At 49.2% G+C, this 16,912-nt stretch overlaps 1 protein-coding gene across 1 annotated transcript in view; it reads right to left on the bottom strand.

Moving 5' to 3' along the window:
- Nucleotides 1-5,556, bottom strand: part of PODXL (podocalyxin like) — a 46,173-nt gene extending 40,617 nt beyond the window's left edge. The window contains exon 1 of the mRNA XM_030015518.1: nucleotides 5,400-5,556. Coding sequence (XP_029871378.1) covers nucleotides 5,400-5,439 — 40 coding nt within the window. The 5' untranslated portion in view covers nucleotides 5,440-5,556. The remainder of the gene's footprint in view (nucleotides 1-5,399) is intronic.
- Nucleotides 5,557-16,912: the final 11,356 nt, after the last annotated feature.

Genomic DNA, 16,912 nt, shown 5'->3' with positions numbered 1-16,912 from the left:
CCCCAGGCACTCACTATTTCTACCGCTATTTGCAATTCGAAGCCAGCAGCTAACTTGAAGTGGGCTAAGTCATCCTCTAAGGAAGCTGTCCCTCTCCCTTGGCTGTGGAAGGAGGTGAGGACACTGATACTCATCACCTGGAAGTTTAGCTAGAAGAAAAATACCACCCCATAAGCATGGCCCCAAGCCGTCACATTGTAAAGGGGTAGAAATGAGCAGTGCAAAGTCAGCAGCTCCTCCTGAATCACAGCACAGGGTCGAGCTCCAAATTTCCTAGATGTCATGGTAAAAGCCCTCTAAATGTGACTTGTGACTTCTCCCCTTGCAGCATCATGAGGTTGCTTCTGGCCGTGGAAAGCTGTTGTTGCATTGCAGCCCCCTGCTCGCCATCAACGAATAGCTGATGCTATTCGTACTGCAGCAGCCCCGGAGACCCCAACCGAGAGGATCTCCCCATCCCTGAACACTCACCACATGGTCTCCCCACCAAACAGCACGTAGTCTAAGCAGACACATGCAAAACAGAGAGAGAAACTGCGGCACAGCCAGTCCTTTAAACAGCATTTCAGCTCTTCAGTTCATAGCAGCATATCATATGTGATTTTTGTACAACAGCAAGGAAGACCATCTTTTTCTCCCCAGCTCTGTCTACCTTCTCAGGTAGGGCTGTTTAGCTCAAAAGTAACATGGTTTCGGATATAGGCTAGTCCCAATGCTTAGGCACCCTGAAACTGGAGCTGTGATACAGGCAGAGCACATCCCTCCTGCCTCCACTTAGTTTTAAGTGGATCTACATATTCCCGACGGACCTCCGGAGCAAAACACCACGAGGCTTCAGCCCAGCGCTACGACAGACAAAGACTCAATTAGAGCTGTCAAAACCTGATGAAGCTGGGACAAACTGTCCCTGTCCCTCCCAAATAACAAAGAAGCAACAGGAGAAAGCACCTCACCCTGGGGCGTGGGACACCATCACGCCAGGCAGTTTGGGGAGGAAGACAGGGATTTTTTTTTTGGTTAAGCCCCAACGGCACACGGAAAGGGTTTTGGGGGACATGGGTGGTGCATCCCCAAATCCCACCATGCAGTAGGACCTGCAAGACCCCGCCATGCAGAATCAGGCTCGAGCCTGGTTGTCTCCCAAACTGCAAGAGAAAGACTAAGTGGATTTTCTTGGCAATCCCAAGACCAAAGGCACTGCTCTCTGCAACGTGGACTGTTTGCTGAAACCCTGGGGGTTGTGGTGAACCGAGAACAGGTATCTGGAGAACAACAAATGCCAGATGACTGTATGCATCGTTTACAATAAAAAAAAAGAAAAAGCAAGGTTCGGTCGGGAGCTCTCTGTGAAGAAAAGGGCAGGCATTGCAAGAATTCAGAAACAACATCCTTAGGTGGAGATTGGCCAGTTATGGAAGAAGCTGTGCATGTAAACAGGTTTTCGACACGGAAGTTGACAGAAGCTTGTGAAAACGCTTCGGAGGGTTTGCGAGATTTCACATGCCTGCACATGGGGAATGGACCAAACCGGGCTACCCGGATTCCTGCAAAGTTCAAACCCTCTCGTGATGTTCGGCTCTTGGCAGAGCTGAGGGTGGCCGTCTGTCATGCAAGCGTGCTCTTGGGCTGGGAGCAAGACTGAAGGTGAGACGGATACTCAGGCTCACAACCTGCACGTTTTCTGCCTATGTGTCGCTCCCCATCAGCTCAGCAGCTGGGAGGGAGGAATTTCTGCACACCCACCGGTCGGTTGTTTGCTACGTGCTTGGACCACCTGGAGATGTAGCTACTGAAGGCACCCGGGCTTGGAACTTGACCCCCCCCGTAGCACAGAGCAGCTCAGCTGGGTGTTATGGTGGGATCTCAGCTCCCCAGGGCATCACCCTGTACGGATGAAGCCCCACTCGCCGCGTCCTCCCTGGCCCCGCAGAGCATCAGGGGGCTCTGGGTGCTGCGGTGGGTCCCTGGGGACAGGGCAAAGGGGCTACCCAGCCCAGCATCGTGGAGGAGGGGGGCAAAATTCAAGGCAGGTGCGAGCAGGTGGGAGGGATGCGGTCCTGCACCTAAGCCCCAACAGCTTCTCTCTGCTCTCGTATGGTGTTATAACACCCAGAATATCAGGGGGGCTATTGCACAGCCTGAGGGATCCTCGCTGGCTATAATTAAGCTCCATCAGTCCCCGTGGCCTGAGCCCCCAAACACACCAGAGCTGGTGTCAGCAGGCTTAGGTCTTTTAGAGGGTGCAGATGGGGAGAGAAAATGCGTGATTTATAGGGCAAATAATAACCAAAGCGCAACCCCAGCCTCCCTGCAAATGCTGAGAGCAGATATTTCCAGCCGGTCTCCCATCACCGCCGACATGAATGATCACCAGCCTCCTCGTCATAAGCCTTTAAAGCAACTCTCTGGAATTAAATCAGTGTATTGCATGGTTCCAGCTCCTTTCATCCAAGGATCTTCAAGTGCTTTACAAACAATTCGTTAATTAAGCCTTCTAAACAGACCCATGGGGTATCATTACTGTATCTGCTTTGCCACTGGGGAATCAAAGCCATTGCACTGCTAAAACGGCTTGCAAAAAGGTTGCAAAAATCTTATCGAAGTTCCTCCAACAGCAAATACATAAGAAGACACGCTCCGCTTCAATGCTGATCCTAAAACTCTCTGGTTGACAATTTTTTTCTCCTCCTGTAGACACGGCCCCAATTGCCTGCTCCTGCCCGTGTCAAGATTAGTATTCAATGGATAAAATGGATTTTAAAAAATGCACATCTTTGACAGCCTGTCTTGGACAAACACAAACTCCCAGTACCAGGGAGCCAGAGCAGCTTTGGGAATGAAAAGGGGTGTTTTGGCAACAAGGATTTAAAACCCATCAATCTGTGGTTAGCTTTGAGCTGAGCAAAGGGTTGATCTCTGGTAAAACCCCTTCCTGCCTTTTTTGCCCCCAGGACAGGTTTGAGCTGTGGCTCTTTTTAATCATCTGAGGATAAAAAGTATCGGTTTTCTCTTCCTGATGTAATTTGGCTATCATACCCCCTGTGGGATAGAAGATATAATATGGGGAAAGAATAAATAAAATGAAGTGTCCTGTGAACACAATGTAATGGGTAACTCTGAACCCCTCGCAAGCTGGTTGAATTTAAAGATGTTATGTGCCCGATGTCATGTTGGCTGCATCTCTTGTACGCACTGGCTGTGCCTTATCTGAGGCTGATTTTATTCTGATTTACAACAGGAGAAGTTAGGTGGGATCTCTGCAGAATCAGAGGGTTGGGATGATATGAACCTGGAAGCCAGTATTTCTAGCAAAACAGCCGTACCCAAAATAGCTGCTTTTAAAAACTTCAGCAACCTTGGGCTCAATTCTGCTCTGCCCCACACACAACGTTGTCACCTTCTTCCTCATGACACCTAAAAACACGCTTCGAAAACCCAACTCTCCGCTCACCCACCCCTTTCACATCCAATTTAAACAGAGCAAATCACGTGGGCTCCATCCCAATTACTATTTTTTAAGATACCAAAAATCTTACAGTTTCACTTACAAACCCAACTTCTTCCATTTTAGGGGGTAAAAAAAGATGAATTTTAGGCTTTGAGTAACTCAGATGATTGCAGCAGATACCAGCCTCAGAGTTAAGCACTGCTGGGACTCCAAGCCCAAACACCCAGCAAAGAGGGGTGCCTGTTTTGGCCCCTAAGGAAGAAAATCCTGTTGCCAATACCCAGGAAGCAACATAAAAGTGCCTCTAAGGAGCTTATTTCAAAACTTAAGAGCAGCAATGAATGGCAGAAAACACTGTTTTGAAGGATTTAATCAAATAATTTCAGAGAAAAATGTAATAGGATCACTTGAGAGTGCTATAGAAACAGGTGCTCCCCCCATCCTCCCCCTAAAAGCCTGTTTTGTACCAATCCCAGCATATTTATCACCCCATTTTGAAAAACAGAACAAAACCTTCTGAGAAGGCAAAGTCAGCTAAACTCAGCTACATTCTGGCCAGCACAAGAAAAATTGCATTAGCAGCTCCTACTTTATGCCAATATTAATGAGGCTGAGGCTTCTTGGCTTTTAATGGGAAGAGAAATCTTCTCTTTCAAAGCCCACGTTGGCATCAGGGGGAGATGGACCTGCTCGCCCACCAAGCCGCAGCACCGCAAGTCCCGAGAGGAGCAGGAAAAAACCAGGCAGGCAGAGATTTCAGCCAGACCTCTGTGAATTCACCCCATAGTTAAACCTCCAGGGCCCTGCCTCCACTTGTGCTTTTACCTCCGGAGCGTCGCCCAGCTTTTGTTACCTTGAATAAAAGCACATTCAGCTCAGCAGAGGCTCTGCTGGGAGACGTGACCCAGAGCAAGATTTCACCTTCTCTTATTTTATTTTAGTTATTTTCATTTTTATTTTATTTTATTTTCCCCCTTCCTCATCTTCCTTGAATACAGCGAGGAAATACCCCAGTCCTCTACCTTTATTCACTTTTGAAACAATCAGTGCATTTCCTTTCCCCACTACTTTTCCGTGCTGTTTATGGCCATCTCTCCAACAAAACACCCTGCCAAAGAACTAGACGTCCCGCTTCATCACCCACAGCCCTTTCCACAGCACCCTTAACTATCGCAAGACCCAAGACACCGTTTCCACTCCCACTCCCAAACCTCCCCGGCGCGATGCGTCCCTCACGGGTCTACAGCTGCCCCACAGCAAAGGGTGTCCAGAAGTTTACCCTTTTGCCAACTCTACCATCAACTTCCATTAGGGAATTGCTGTCTCCCACCAGTTTTTCCCCCCTCTTTTCCCAGGCCATCTCCACGAACGAGGGGCGAGGGCTCACGTTCGATACGTGCAGCACCTGGCGCGCCGGACCGTTGCAAGAGCGGCCGTACCAAACCAAACCAAACCGAACTGAACTGAAGGTTCCCCCCCTCTTTGCTCGATGGGACCCCAGAAGAGGGGTGTGCTTTGCACATCGGTCTCTCAAGAACCCAAACCCCCTGTCCGGGGGTTTTGCGGAGGCGGGTGAGGGATGAAGAAGCGGCGCGTTTAGCTCATACCGTCGCATAAAGAAACGAGCACTGCGGCTCTTTGCGCCCCGAGTTGAGCTGCCGTGGACGGTTTGATGTGCTTAGTTTCTAAACAAGCGGGTTAATCACCCTGGATTCAGAAAGCGGGTGGGCACTCAGCATCCCCCAGTTTATTTTCCGCCTTTCAGCGCGATTTGCTTCAAACTGAAGTGGGGGAGAAAAAAAAAAATAAAAAAAGTGGGGGGGAGGCGAAAAGGCGAAAGATGCTTGAAAAGTGGTGGTGGTGGTGGTGGTGGTGGGGAAAACCCAGCAAGGCGAAGGCAAAAAAAGCAAGGCAGCTGAGGAAGGGGGGGGGGGGAGAAGCTGGCACTTACCGAGCAGCAGCAGCAGCAGCAGCAGCAGCGGTGCCCGCATGGTGCCTCGGCCCGGCCGTCCCCGCCGCCGCTCCCGGAGCTCTTTCTCCCCGGCGGGGCGGCCGCTGCCCTCGGTTCCCGGTTTTCCCGGTTCCCGGTCCCGTGTGTCCACTGTGTGCCCCCCCCCCCCCCCCCAATTCCCCTTCTCTGGCTGCCGGGGGAGGTGCACGGCGGCCCCGACCCGCCTCCGCCTCCGCCCTCCCTCCGGATCGGGAGGGAGAGAACGCGGGGCGGGGGGGGGATGGAGGGAGGCTACAAGGGATTTGGGGGGGTCGTCGGGGTGGGGGGGGGGGGGATTTGTGGTTCCCTTCTGTATGGGGGGGGGGTTGGGGTTTTGGTTGGGGTGGGGGTTTGGGGGGGGATTTGGGGTTCCTACCTATATGGAGGGGGGGGGGGGGTTGGGGGGTTTAGTTGGGATGGGGGTTTGGGGTTCCCACCTACGGGGGGGGGGGGGATTTGGGGGTTTAGTTGGAATTGGGGAGGTGGGGAGGATTTGGGGTTTTTGTTGGGATGAGGGTTTGGGGGGGATTTGGGGGTTTAGTTGGAATTGGGGAGGTGGGGAGGATTTGGGGTTTTTGTTGGGATGAGGATTTGGGGTTCCTACTTAGGTGGTGGGGGGATTTGGGGGTTCAATTGGAATTGGGGAGGTGGGGAGGATTTGGGGTTTTCGTTGGGATGAGGGTTTGGGGGGGATTTGGGGTTCCCACCTACATGGGAGGGAAGATTGGGGGTTTAGTTGGGATGGCGATTTGGGGGTTCTCCCCTACATGGGGAGGGGGATTTGGGGGTTTAATTGGAATTGGGGACGTGGGGAGGATTTGGTGTTTTGGTAGCGATGAGGGTTTGGGGGGGATTTGGGGTTCCCACCTACATGGTGGGGGAATTGGGGGGTTTAGTTTGGATGGGGATTTGGGGGTGATTTGGGGTTCCCACCTACATGGGGGAGGGGATTGGGGGTTTTAGTTGGGATAGGGGTCTGGGGGGGGCGATTTGTGGTTCCCACCTACATGGTGGGGGGGGGATTTGGGGGTTTAATTGGAATTGGGGAGGTGGGGAGGTTTTGGCTGGGATGAGGGTTTGGGGGGGATTTGGGGTTCTCAACTGCATGGAGGGATTTGGGGGTTTCGTTGGGTTTGAATGCAGTTTTGGGGTTGTCATCAGGATGGGGACTTGAGTGGTGATGGGATTCCTCCCTGCGTGGGGGGAGATCTGGGGATTTTTTTGTCAGGATGGGAGGTTTGGCGGGAATTTGGGGTTCCCACCTACATGGGTGGATTTGGGGTTTTCATTGGAATGGAGGTTTGAGGGGGATTTGGGATTCTCACCTGCATGGGGGTGATTTGGGGGTTTTGTTGGGTTTGAGGGTGGATTTGGGGTTTTCATCGCGATGGGGACTTGAGGGGTAGTGGGATTCCTCCCTGCATGGAGCAGATTTGGGGTACTCATCAGGATGAGGGCTTGGGAGGGATATGGGGTTTTTGTCAGTCTGGGAACTTGAGGGGTGATTTGGGACTCCTGCCTGGATGGGGCGGATTTGGGGTTTTCATCAGGGTGGGAGGTTTGGAGGGGATTTGGGGTTCCCACCTACATAGGGTCATCTGGGGTTTTCATTGGAATTTGGGGTTTTTGTTGGCATGGGGATTTGGGATTCCCACCTGCCTGGGGGGATTTGGGGTTATCATTGGAATAGGGGGAGTGGGGATGGTTTGGGTTTCCACCCCCCCTGTATGGGGGGGATTTGGGGTGTTTATCAGGATGGCTGGGGGGGGGGGGATTTGGGGTTTTCATCAGGGTGGGGGGCTTGGGAGGGATTGGGAATTTTCATCCAGATGGGGGTTTGTAGATTGATTTCGGATTCCTACCCACATGATTAAGGATTTGGGATTTTTGTCTGCATGGGGACTTGGGGATCAGTTTGGGATTCCCACCTGCATGGGGCAAATTTGGGATTTTTATCAGGATGGGCATTTGGGGGTGGATTTGGGATTTTCATCTGGATGGGGGTTTGGGGTTTGGTTTTGGATTCCCATCTGGTTGGGGGTTACTTGGGGATTTTCATCTAGATAGGGTTTGATTTGGGATTCTCACCATGGCTGGGGGTTGATTTGGCGTTCTTGTCTCGAGGGGGGCTCAATTTGAGATTGCTCTCTGCAGGTACACCCCCCTCCACTGTCTCTGCTCCAAAGGTACAAAATTCCCCAGATCCGTCCTCTTTCCCCCCAGTAACGACACGGGGAGTCCCTGGAATGGGAGATGGAGAAGACCCAGGGGATATACAGTGGGGGGGCTTGCTGGGGGGGGGCATTGCCCTGTTGGGGGGCAGCACCCCACCACTGCAGCAGCTATAGTCACTCCTAGATCTGGAGACTGGGCATGGTGCTCACACCCAAGCTTCGGTCCCACACATTACCCCAGCACCCTCTCGGAAACTAAGCTGCGCTTTCAAATATTATTTAAATAAATTAATAGACATTTGTTTTCTAAGAAAGGGTTGCACCAGTTTGGGAATGTCTTGAAGGAACAACATGCCCAAAGTACTAAGGACAAAATTATTATCAAATCTTTGCATTTTTTGCGGCGAGAGGGAAGGGTGCTGAAAGTTTTTTATCTAGTGTTCAGGCAAGGAGCATTCACTGCAGCTAGGAGGAAACTAAAAATAAGCTCAGAGCTTTGCACTGAATCCTCCCCCTTGCACTGACAGATCCAGCTAAACCATGAACTTTCCCAGCCTGGACCCAGAGGTGGTAAAAATAACCTTCACTCCAAAAATGACTCTTCAGATCTGGTTTTCTTGATGCCTTCAGTTAAAGATGGACTTTCTTGTCGCAAGGTCACCTTGAGAAGACTTGAGGAGAGGCTTGGGTTAGCTCGCTCAGCCCTCCCTACCTGCTTTGCATGTTGTCCTCAGAAAAGGCTTCTTGTCCTGATTTTAGCTTCTGTGTCAGTGCAGCGAGACTTGCTGTGTCCCTCAGCCCAGCCTCACCTCCTCTTGCTATGACTCTGCATCACACAGTACCTAAAAGCCATGAAACTCGAGTTGCAATAAATGAATGAATGTGTTGATGCACATTATTGATCTTGCCAGTATTAGAGAGGCAGTTCCTTCTCTCCCTGCAGAATCACATCCCCTAACACATACACATATTCTCCCAATCAGCATATTTCGGTGTTAACTGCGAAGTCAAGACAGCCTAGGGAAAAACCCGAGCTGCATCAGTATAACAGTGTCCCTGGGATGGAGACGAGGGAAGTGATGCTGAGCTCCTTGAACTCTCTGTTGACCGCACCAGCACCCGTAATACATGGCAAAAATATCTCGTGGCACATTGCTCTGGGGTAACAGTGCCTGGGAGACGGGGGCTCCCCCAAAGTGTGTTGGGTCTCCATGGTGGGTGAGGGCTGTGGCAAGAACAGGCAAGAGCACAGCTCCCTTGGCAGCAACTAAAATAGACCTAAGAAAAATAGAATGGCTTGAAATCCACCTAACGATAAGGCTGGCTTCAATGGCCATTTGGTTTATGCTGCAATGGTTGTACTGAGAGTTAGGAGGAGAAGAAATTCATCTGGCTGGCCTCATCAGCAGATCTGGGCTGTGCTGGTCCTTTGGCCTTGTGCAGGGAGGAGGGAACCTCACGCCCTGAGCATTTGACGCCTGAGTCTTTTTAGGTTGCTGATCTGGGCTGTAGGTTTTCTCTTAAGTTATCAGAACCCTGCCACTTGTGCAGGGAGTTTTGTCAGTTCTCAGCAGGGGTCTGCTCTCAGCGTGGCTGTTGGACCTCCTTTTCCTTAAGAGACAAGGAGAAGAGCGCAGCCACCGCAGGGGGAGGGTGGATGCTGTGCAGAAAGCTTCCTTTGGGGGTTTTGTGGTTATCATTGGATACTCAAATTATAACGGCTCTGCCATCTGTGCTGGGTATTGCTTCTCGCTCAGCAGGGCTATCTCCAGGGGGTCTCCAACCTCCTCTCTGACTGATGCCCCTGCATGGCCATGCAGCTCCTCCCTTGCTGCAACCCTTGGCTGCTGGCAATAGCCATGGTGGCTAAAATAACGGCACGGTCTCCGCTTCTTGGGAAAACCGATCCATCCAGAAACATGGTGCTAAACCTCCTTTTCCAAGGTAGCAGGAGAAAGGACTTGCATGATTTCTATGGCTTGGCAGGGTACAGGGGCCGGCCCACTTGCGTCGGCTCAGAATCTGCCTCTCTTCTCTGCTGCAAAGGGGATAATTACTAAGAGGGTGTCAGATCAAGACTATGAATCATGAGCAGCTGAAGGAAAAAAGAAAGGGATATTTAGCATGACTGCTTCAGAAGCTGGATGTCTGTTAAAGCATATCCAGCTTCGATATGTAACCATCAGCTGGGAGAAAAGGTCAGAAAAAGCCCTAACTTGAGAAACTGGGCACTTCTCGGGGTGTCAAAAAGGCATTGACATTTCATAGAAAGAGGTGAACAGCCTTTTACACCCGAAGACATGCTAACAGGGAGATTTATCACGAGTGTCCCAGCTCTGGAGGTTTTCCTAAATACCAGCATCACAGGGTCAGGAAATTATGTAAAGGCTTCTGCTTTCAACTCCAAACATGAAAATGCATGCCTTAGAGGTGCAGAGAAACCCTTTGGAGAATGGTCTGCACATCTGCCTGAGAAACGGGAACAAAAAGATAAGAATTTACTCTAAAATTTATTATTAACATTATTTTTATTTTAAATCTCATGGGCTTAAGTCAGTCAGCTGTCTTTTTTAAGCTTGTTATTGATGTGATAAAGCACACAGACTTACGTATACCTGACTCCTTGTGTCCCAGCTAAATATTTATCTAAGGTGTGAAAGAGCAGTGGTTTTAAGGTATGTAACTCAGCTGGGTTGAAACCATCTCAGGAGGAGGAAGACGTCACATGACACAAGATTTCTTTGTTGGGGAAAGCCTAAGAGGCTTTCATGGCTCCCCAAAGGCTATGGAAACACAATTTCTTCTGCCATTTACAGGTAAACTGGACAAAGGAGAAGGAATCATAACACAGGAGATGCTCTTGTGCCCCACAGCACTGGGATAAATTCCCAAAGAAAGATTTTTCTTCCCTGTACCATGTAATTCCTTCTCAGCTGTGTTCAGATTCGTCATAGCATTTGACTGACGTCTCCAGGCACCCTTGCAATATTTACCTCCTTTCACAGAAAATGACCGAGGAAAGCCTACGCAGCATGAAAATCCTCGGGCTAAGATCCAGCTTAGGATCATTTAACTTGCTGGTAATCCGATTTTATTGAATGTCATCACCTATCTTGCTTGTGCAACAGGGCACAAAGTAATAATGTGTGGAATTCAAATTTGGGGTTAAGATGGGAGGACGAACAGCAGCTCACGGGGCTGATACCTCTGGTATGAGTAACAGCGTGAACAACAGCATGTGGGCTCCTGGGGTGAAGATCACCAGTGGCTATTTCAGGAAGGAAAGCAAAAAAAACCCAACCCCAAACTACAATCCCTTTGGCAAGAGACAAAAATACCTACGGTCTGATGTCTGCCTGACAGATAGCCTCAAGGAAAAGGGACCATTAATGGAGCGAAGCTTGCAGCTAGATCTGAAGTGAGGAAAAGAGGCTGTTCATGAGAAAAAAACAGGGAAAAAGTTTGTGGTGTGGACAGGATGGGCAATGGGGGCAATTTCCATGTATTTCAGGAGATGGGGAGTCAGAAGCATCATGTCTGTTCCTTAATCTGGACCTGACCCAGCAGAAGGAACCAAAATGCAGCTTGCCTCGAGAGCAGGAATTGTCTCGAGAAAGCTAAGAACAGTCTGGGATACCGCTCACAATGCCAACTGCGGTTTCCCAAACTCCTGCGAGTCAAGAAGCAGAAGAACTTTTGGAATTGACTTATTAGACAAGGACTTATAAAATCTGGGTTCAGCCCTCAGCTCTGAAATAAGCTCCTGATCTCAACTATGATCCTGTTTTGAAGGACTTCTGTTCCTCCACTTTGCTTTGGACTTGGCCACTCAGACAGGTATAATTTCTGATTCTCTTACGTTTTATTTTTTAAAAGGAGAAGCAAGGAACCTCATTTTCAGCAAGTTGCCAACCCTCTTGAAACACACATGCTCCAGGAGGTCGGTCATCATCTCGACCACACAGAGATGCACACATGTACCCGTCTGTGGGTGGGTTCCGCTCTGGACCAAGACACCTACATTTGTGTGTCCATGTCTCCGGGGTGGTTGTAGGTATCTCCATTTGAGGTGGTGTTACAGCTGCCGTTATCACCACTGGAAAAGGAGGGCACAGTGCAGTTGCTTGAACATAGGTGCCTGGAGGCATCTGAGGTGCTGGAGATGTCTTCATGGGGAAGCACAAGGCTTCTGTGAAATCCATGTCCTCTGGGGCAGCAGCTCTGGTCCAGCTGGCATTACACCACAGCGTGCAAAATCACACCCCGCAGACTGTTTAAGTGACTGAATCCTCTCCCTACTCTGAAGAGCCTGAGGAGAAATTATCAGCCTGAAGGACACAAAGGCATCAGGTGAGCTGAATCACTATCTAAACCCCACTCGCTGCTTTGACTTGGGGTTCAATTCAATTGCCTAAAAAAATGTATCCTGCTTGGTAAGGGGTCCTGCCCAATGGTCCAGAGAGACATAGTTGTCTCACACGTCCCATGTCACACCCACCAGCCCCAGGGGATGTCTCAGACCACCCAGGGCACCTCAGGTGGCTGCAGAATGTTTTATCAGGCACCTGAATCTGGGGCTGAGCCCCACACACAGCGCACGGAGAAGTGCTGCTTTCAGATGGCTCAAGAACCAACCTGATCTCGGCAGAAGCCAGTGTTGCATACCAGATCAGGTAACTGCATTGGCTTAGCACGTCCTCCTTGAATCCTTTCCAAACCATTCAGTGAGCCCCACACACAGAGATCAAACCCATCCACCTCCCAGGACAAGGCCCCCTCTGTGCTTAGAAGGCACCGAGCCCTGCCCGCACATCACCGTGTCTTTGTGAGGGAAGAGAAATGATTTTGATGAGCTCCATTCAAACGGTCGCCTTTCTCTTCTGCTCTGCAGGCTGCGTGGCAGCCCTGGTTAGACTAATGATGGGATGGGGTTGGATGGATTAGACATGGATGCCTGGAGGCATCTCAGGTATTGGAGATGTCTTCCTGACAAGAAGCATACTCCCAGAGAGATGTAGAGCTGCAGCACAGAATATTAATGGCTGTTGTATGGCAGGTACGTTGGAAAGGGCAATGTGGAGGGGCAAAACTCTCCCCATTGGGGCTAAGGTGCATTCATAAATACATTTTGAAGTTTCATATCGCATCTGTCTTGCATAGTCCTTCATACAGAGCTCTCCTAATGGTTTGTATTAAAAGGAAAGGGGGAGGGATGCAGGAAAGAAAAACAAACAGCCCTTTAGGAGGGACAGGCAAGCAGCTAGACATATTTTCCACTGCTAGAAATAGGCACTGGTGGAAACCTGTTGCTCTGCATGTCTCCAGCTAAATAGAATAGAATAGACTGTTTCCGTTGGAAGGGACCTACAACGATCATCTAGTCCAACTGTCTGACCACTTCAGGGCTGACCAAGTTAAAGCACGTTATTAAGGGCATTGTCCAAATGCCTCTTAAACACTGACAGGCTTGGGGCATCGACCACCTCTTTAGGAAGCCTGTTCCTGTTTGACCACCCTCTTTGTCAAAGCATTCTTCCTAATGTCCAGTCTAAACCTCCCCTGGTGCAGCTTTGAACCTTCCATTCCACTTCTCTCCTTGGGAAGCTGTAGAGAGCAATATAAGCTTCCCTTTTTTTGAGCACAGAGTGGAGTATTGTATCACTCCTGCCCCAAAGTCCCTTCTGTTCATCCTCCCCACAAACTCCTGCAGAGGTCTGTAGGCTAGAAAGGACCAGTAGGAGACCTCTCAAATAGATTTGGGGTGGATTGCTCCCTTTGGCTGGACAATGGACCAGCATTATTTCCTTTTAGATGGTGCAGGGGAACTCCTTGGGGTTCCAGTCTCCTGGATTCAGTGGGAATTTCCTAAATGATCCTTTGGGCCTTGTGTTGGATGCAGCATGTCCCTCCAACCCAAATATCTTCCGTGCCTCCCACTTGGGTGCATGCTGCTCTCCAAATGCCACCTCCACATCTCTTCCCATAGGCTTTGGTGCCTTCTCTTCCCTCTTTGACAAGGATTTGCCCCAAAACAGCCCGGGAGTTACCAGGGCAACCTGCAAAGTTCCGGCAGCCCAGATCATTGTTCGGGGCTATAGCCGCCCCGAGGAATTCGCTATTTGTTTTAGAGATAAAAGCTGCAACTTCCACACATTCTTCTTCAATTTCACTCTCCATTAACTGCATTGCCCTGTCATAACAAAGCTCATTCAATTATTAGAGATGAGGCGAATCGTTCGAAGCCTGGACTGGGGAAAGAGATGGGGGAGAGCTTGTTGTACGTGGTTTTTCTTTGTGTGCCCCCTCCATGAAGCATCCATTGGTAGCACGGTGTATTTAGAATGTGGTTAGGGCTTCGTGGGGGTGCACGGGGGACAGTGAGGGTTGTTGAGCATTGCAGTGAGCTGGGAGTCAGGATGGGAGGGTTAATGGTCAGATTGAGTCAGGTAGCCTTGAGCAAGTCCTGTTTGCTTGTCTCTCTGGTCCTGTCCTGGATTGCAAGCATTTCAGTTCATGTTCTCCTTCTTTCCCTTGTGGTTTTTTAGACATGGTGGAAAAATAGAGGGTAAAGAGGGAGGCAAAAGGAAACCTCATGTCCCAGAATAGTGGTTGACTCCTCCACCTCCTTCAGTACCATCAAAAAACTCATACTCTCTCTCCTACTCCAGTGTCGACTATGGGGTGGATGCTCCCAGCTCGTCTTGTGAGCAGTTTCCCTTATGTCTGGTGCAAACTGTGGGTTGCTGAGATATGAATTACCACGGCTGGGTTCCTTCCTCCCCCAAAACCTCTCTCTGGGATATCAGCATGGCAGAGCTGGTGTAAATCTTGTGTCACCCGAGCACCTCCGATCCTTAGGCTGGCATTTGTTTGCAGTAGACTAAGGGGAGAAATACGCTTTTTGTGAGGGGAATTCACTTCTTCAGCGGGAACCCAAGCTAGTCCAGATGAGTAAATAATTGCAGCCAGATGAGGTGACCCCCACTCCTAAGTCTCAGTTCTAATACTGATGCTGGTTTAGTTTTTAGCATGTGTTTTTCTCTTCCAGTGCTTCCGTTTCCCAATGCAAGCTGTAAATTGCATCCTGCATCTCAACAAGATTAACAAGACAGTAGTGGTCTGGGTCTCTGAAAGGTTTTGAGATCTACAGAAAGAACATGCAGTAGATATAATAAATGTTATTATTTCCAAGAACTAAAGCGTTTTACAGATAAACTCATTTGCTCTTCTTCTTGCTTAATAGTGGTTTTTTTTTTAATGTATTTTATATGGAGCTCTCCTGTATTTAAAGACAAGACTCAAAACAGACTGGAAGCTAATTGAAACACTGCCTCCCTTTTATTTCCCTACTCCCATGTTTTAGTGAAGATTAATTTGAGGGACATTCATCCAGTTAGTGGAAATGCGTCATTCTCATCAGCAGTAATGGGAATTACAGAAGGACATTGGTTGCACAAAGAACCCCCTTAAATCCCTGTAGCCTAAGAAAGGTAAGTACAAATCACAGCACGTTTCAGTTTTATTTGGCATGTTTAATGGACAACAGTGCTAAACTGCATCAGTAAAACATGCTGGCTCATTCCTTGGCATGGATTTAACATGGTGATTCCTGGCTGCGGCAGTGTCTTTCTGAGGAAGGAGAAGAAGTTAAGTCTGTTTCAGATGAATTTAGCATCACCAAAATATTGATAAGGATGGAGATGCAAGTCCTGCATTTCCCTGCTGGACAAGTGCAAAGAAGACAGGAAAATTCCTGCTTGCATCACAACATCTGGCCAAAATACTTACCTCTGCAGTAGAAGAGAGCTGAAACTCTAGCTCTCTAGCTGCAAAAGAATCCACTACAATAAATAGCTAGATGTTCACTGAATTTAGCTTGCTTACGAGAACAAAGAAAATAGGAACTGATTGTACCTTGGTACTGGTGTAGCCAGGAGTCCTGCTGAGACCAGAACCTGTGTGACATGCAAAGTCCTTCAAAGACTACTTGCACCAAGACACCCATCATGTCATGTCATATCATATCATATCATATCATATCATATCATATCATATCATATCATACCATATCATCTTCTTCTGGAAGCAACTTCTTCAGGTGCACTGTCTTCCAGACACATGACACTGCTGAACACTCAGGTAGTCAGCACATCTCCCAGGGGCTGCCAAGCCTGGCTCAGGAAAGGAAGACTAACAGTTAACAGCACATTTTTGGCCTGTTCTCCTTCCCTTCGCTCCTGCATTGTAAAGCAACTCAACCTAACTCTGTACCTCCGTGTGTCCCTTTGCTAGTGACAACTACAGGCAGAGTGGAACTACAGGCAGCACAGCCTCACTCCCCTACCCTCACCTCTGATGGTTGCCCTGCGCAGAGCAGAGCAGCTACGTACTTTGCCGAGGGCATTTGCAAAGGTGTGTGGTTGGGAAAAAGGGAAGCGAGGTGAGGATAATGGGGGAAATCTCAATCCAGCCAATCCCTCACCATTCCTGAGGGTCTGTGCAGGTGCCCACATCAGCACTACACTCCGCATGACAATTTTGCATGGTGTTTGCAAAACAAGAGATATCTCAGAGCCTTCCAAGCAGCTGGGAAAGAAAAGACCTTCAGGATGTGAGACCCTGTCATCATCTCTTCTCTGCACAGTGCCAGGACACCCAGCAAAGTGCTGACCTTGGTGCACCTCGGGAAAGGTTTATGGTACGTTTCCCTGCTGCAGATGGGTACTGGCAACGTGTGTTGGGTTCAACTTTCTGGTGCTCAGGTCTAGGACAGGTTAGGCAGGAGTTATTAACCCAGGTCACCCCAAATGTGGAGTCACTGTTGATTCAACTTAAGCCAAATTTACTGCCCAGATGCTGGGAACTTGACGCCAGGAGACCTTGTGCAAACACTTCACCCACTTGAGATCAAGCCAGCCTGGAGGGAGTCTGTCTACAGGCTCGTACCAGCAAAAAGAAATTCTTTTAGCCTGGGACATTGGCAAAGAAATGGGACTTATTAGAGCTAAGGAATATTACTATTCATTCTTTTGTTTTGGATTCAAAGCTGTCTTTTGCTAGATGCTGTGCAAACAAGTGTTGGAGAGCATCCCTGTCCCAGCACAGGATAAAGCCACATCCTCTTGGCTGGTTTAAGGATATTTTACATCTGATATCACCTTGGTATTTTACATCAGATACAACCGTGCTTTTTACAGCAGGTACCTCAGCTCTCTGCTACCTGTAAGAAGAGGGATTCAGCTCGCAGATGCAGGCTGTGGTGTCGGGGGAGTTGCTTTATCCTAAAAATGTCAGCTTTGC

The sequence above is a fragment of the Aquila chrysaetos genome, chromosome 5 (assembly GCF_900496995.4).
Source record: "Aquila chrysaetos chrysaetos chromosome 5, bAquChr1.4, whole genome shotgun sequence".
Lineage (NCBI taxonomy): Eukaryota > Metazoa > Chordata > Aves > Accipitriformes > Accipitridae > Aquila > Aquila chrysaetos.
Note: the sequence above shows the minus strand (reverse complement) of the source record. Positions and strands in the feature narration are given on the sequence as shown.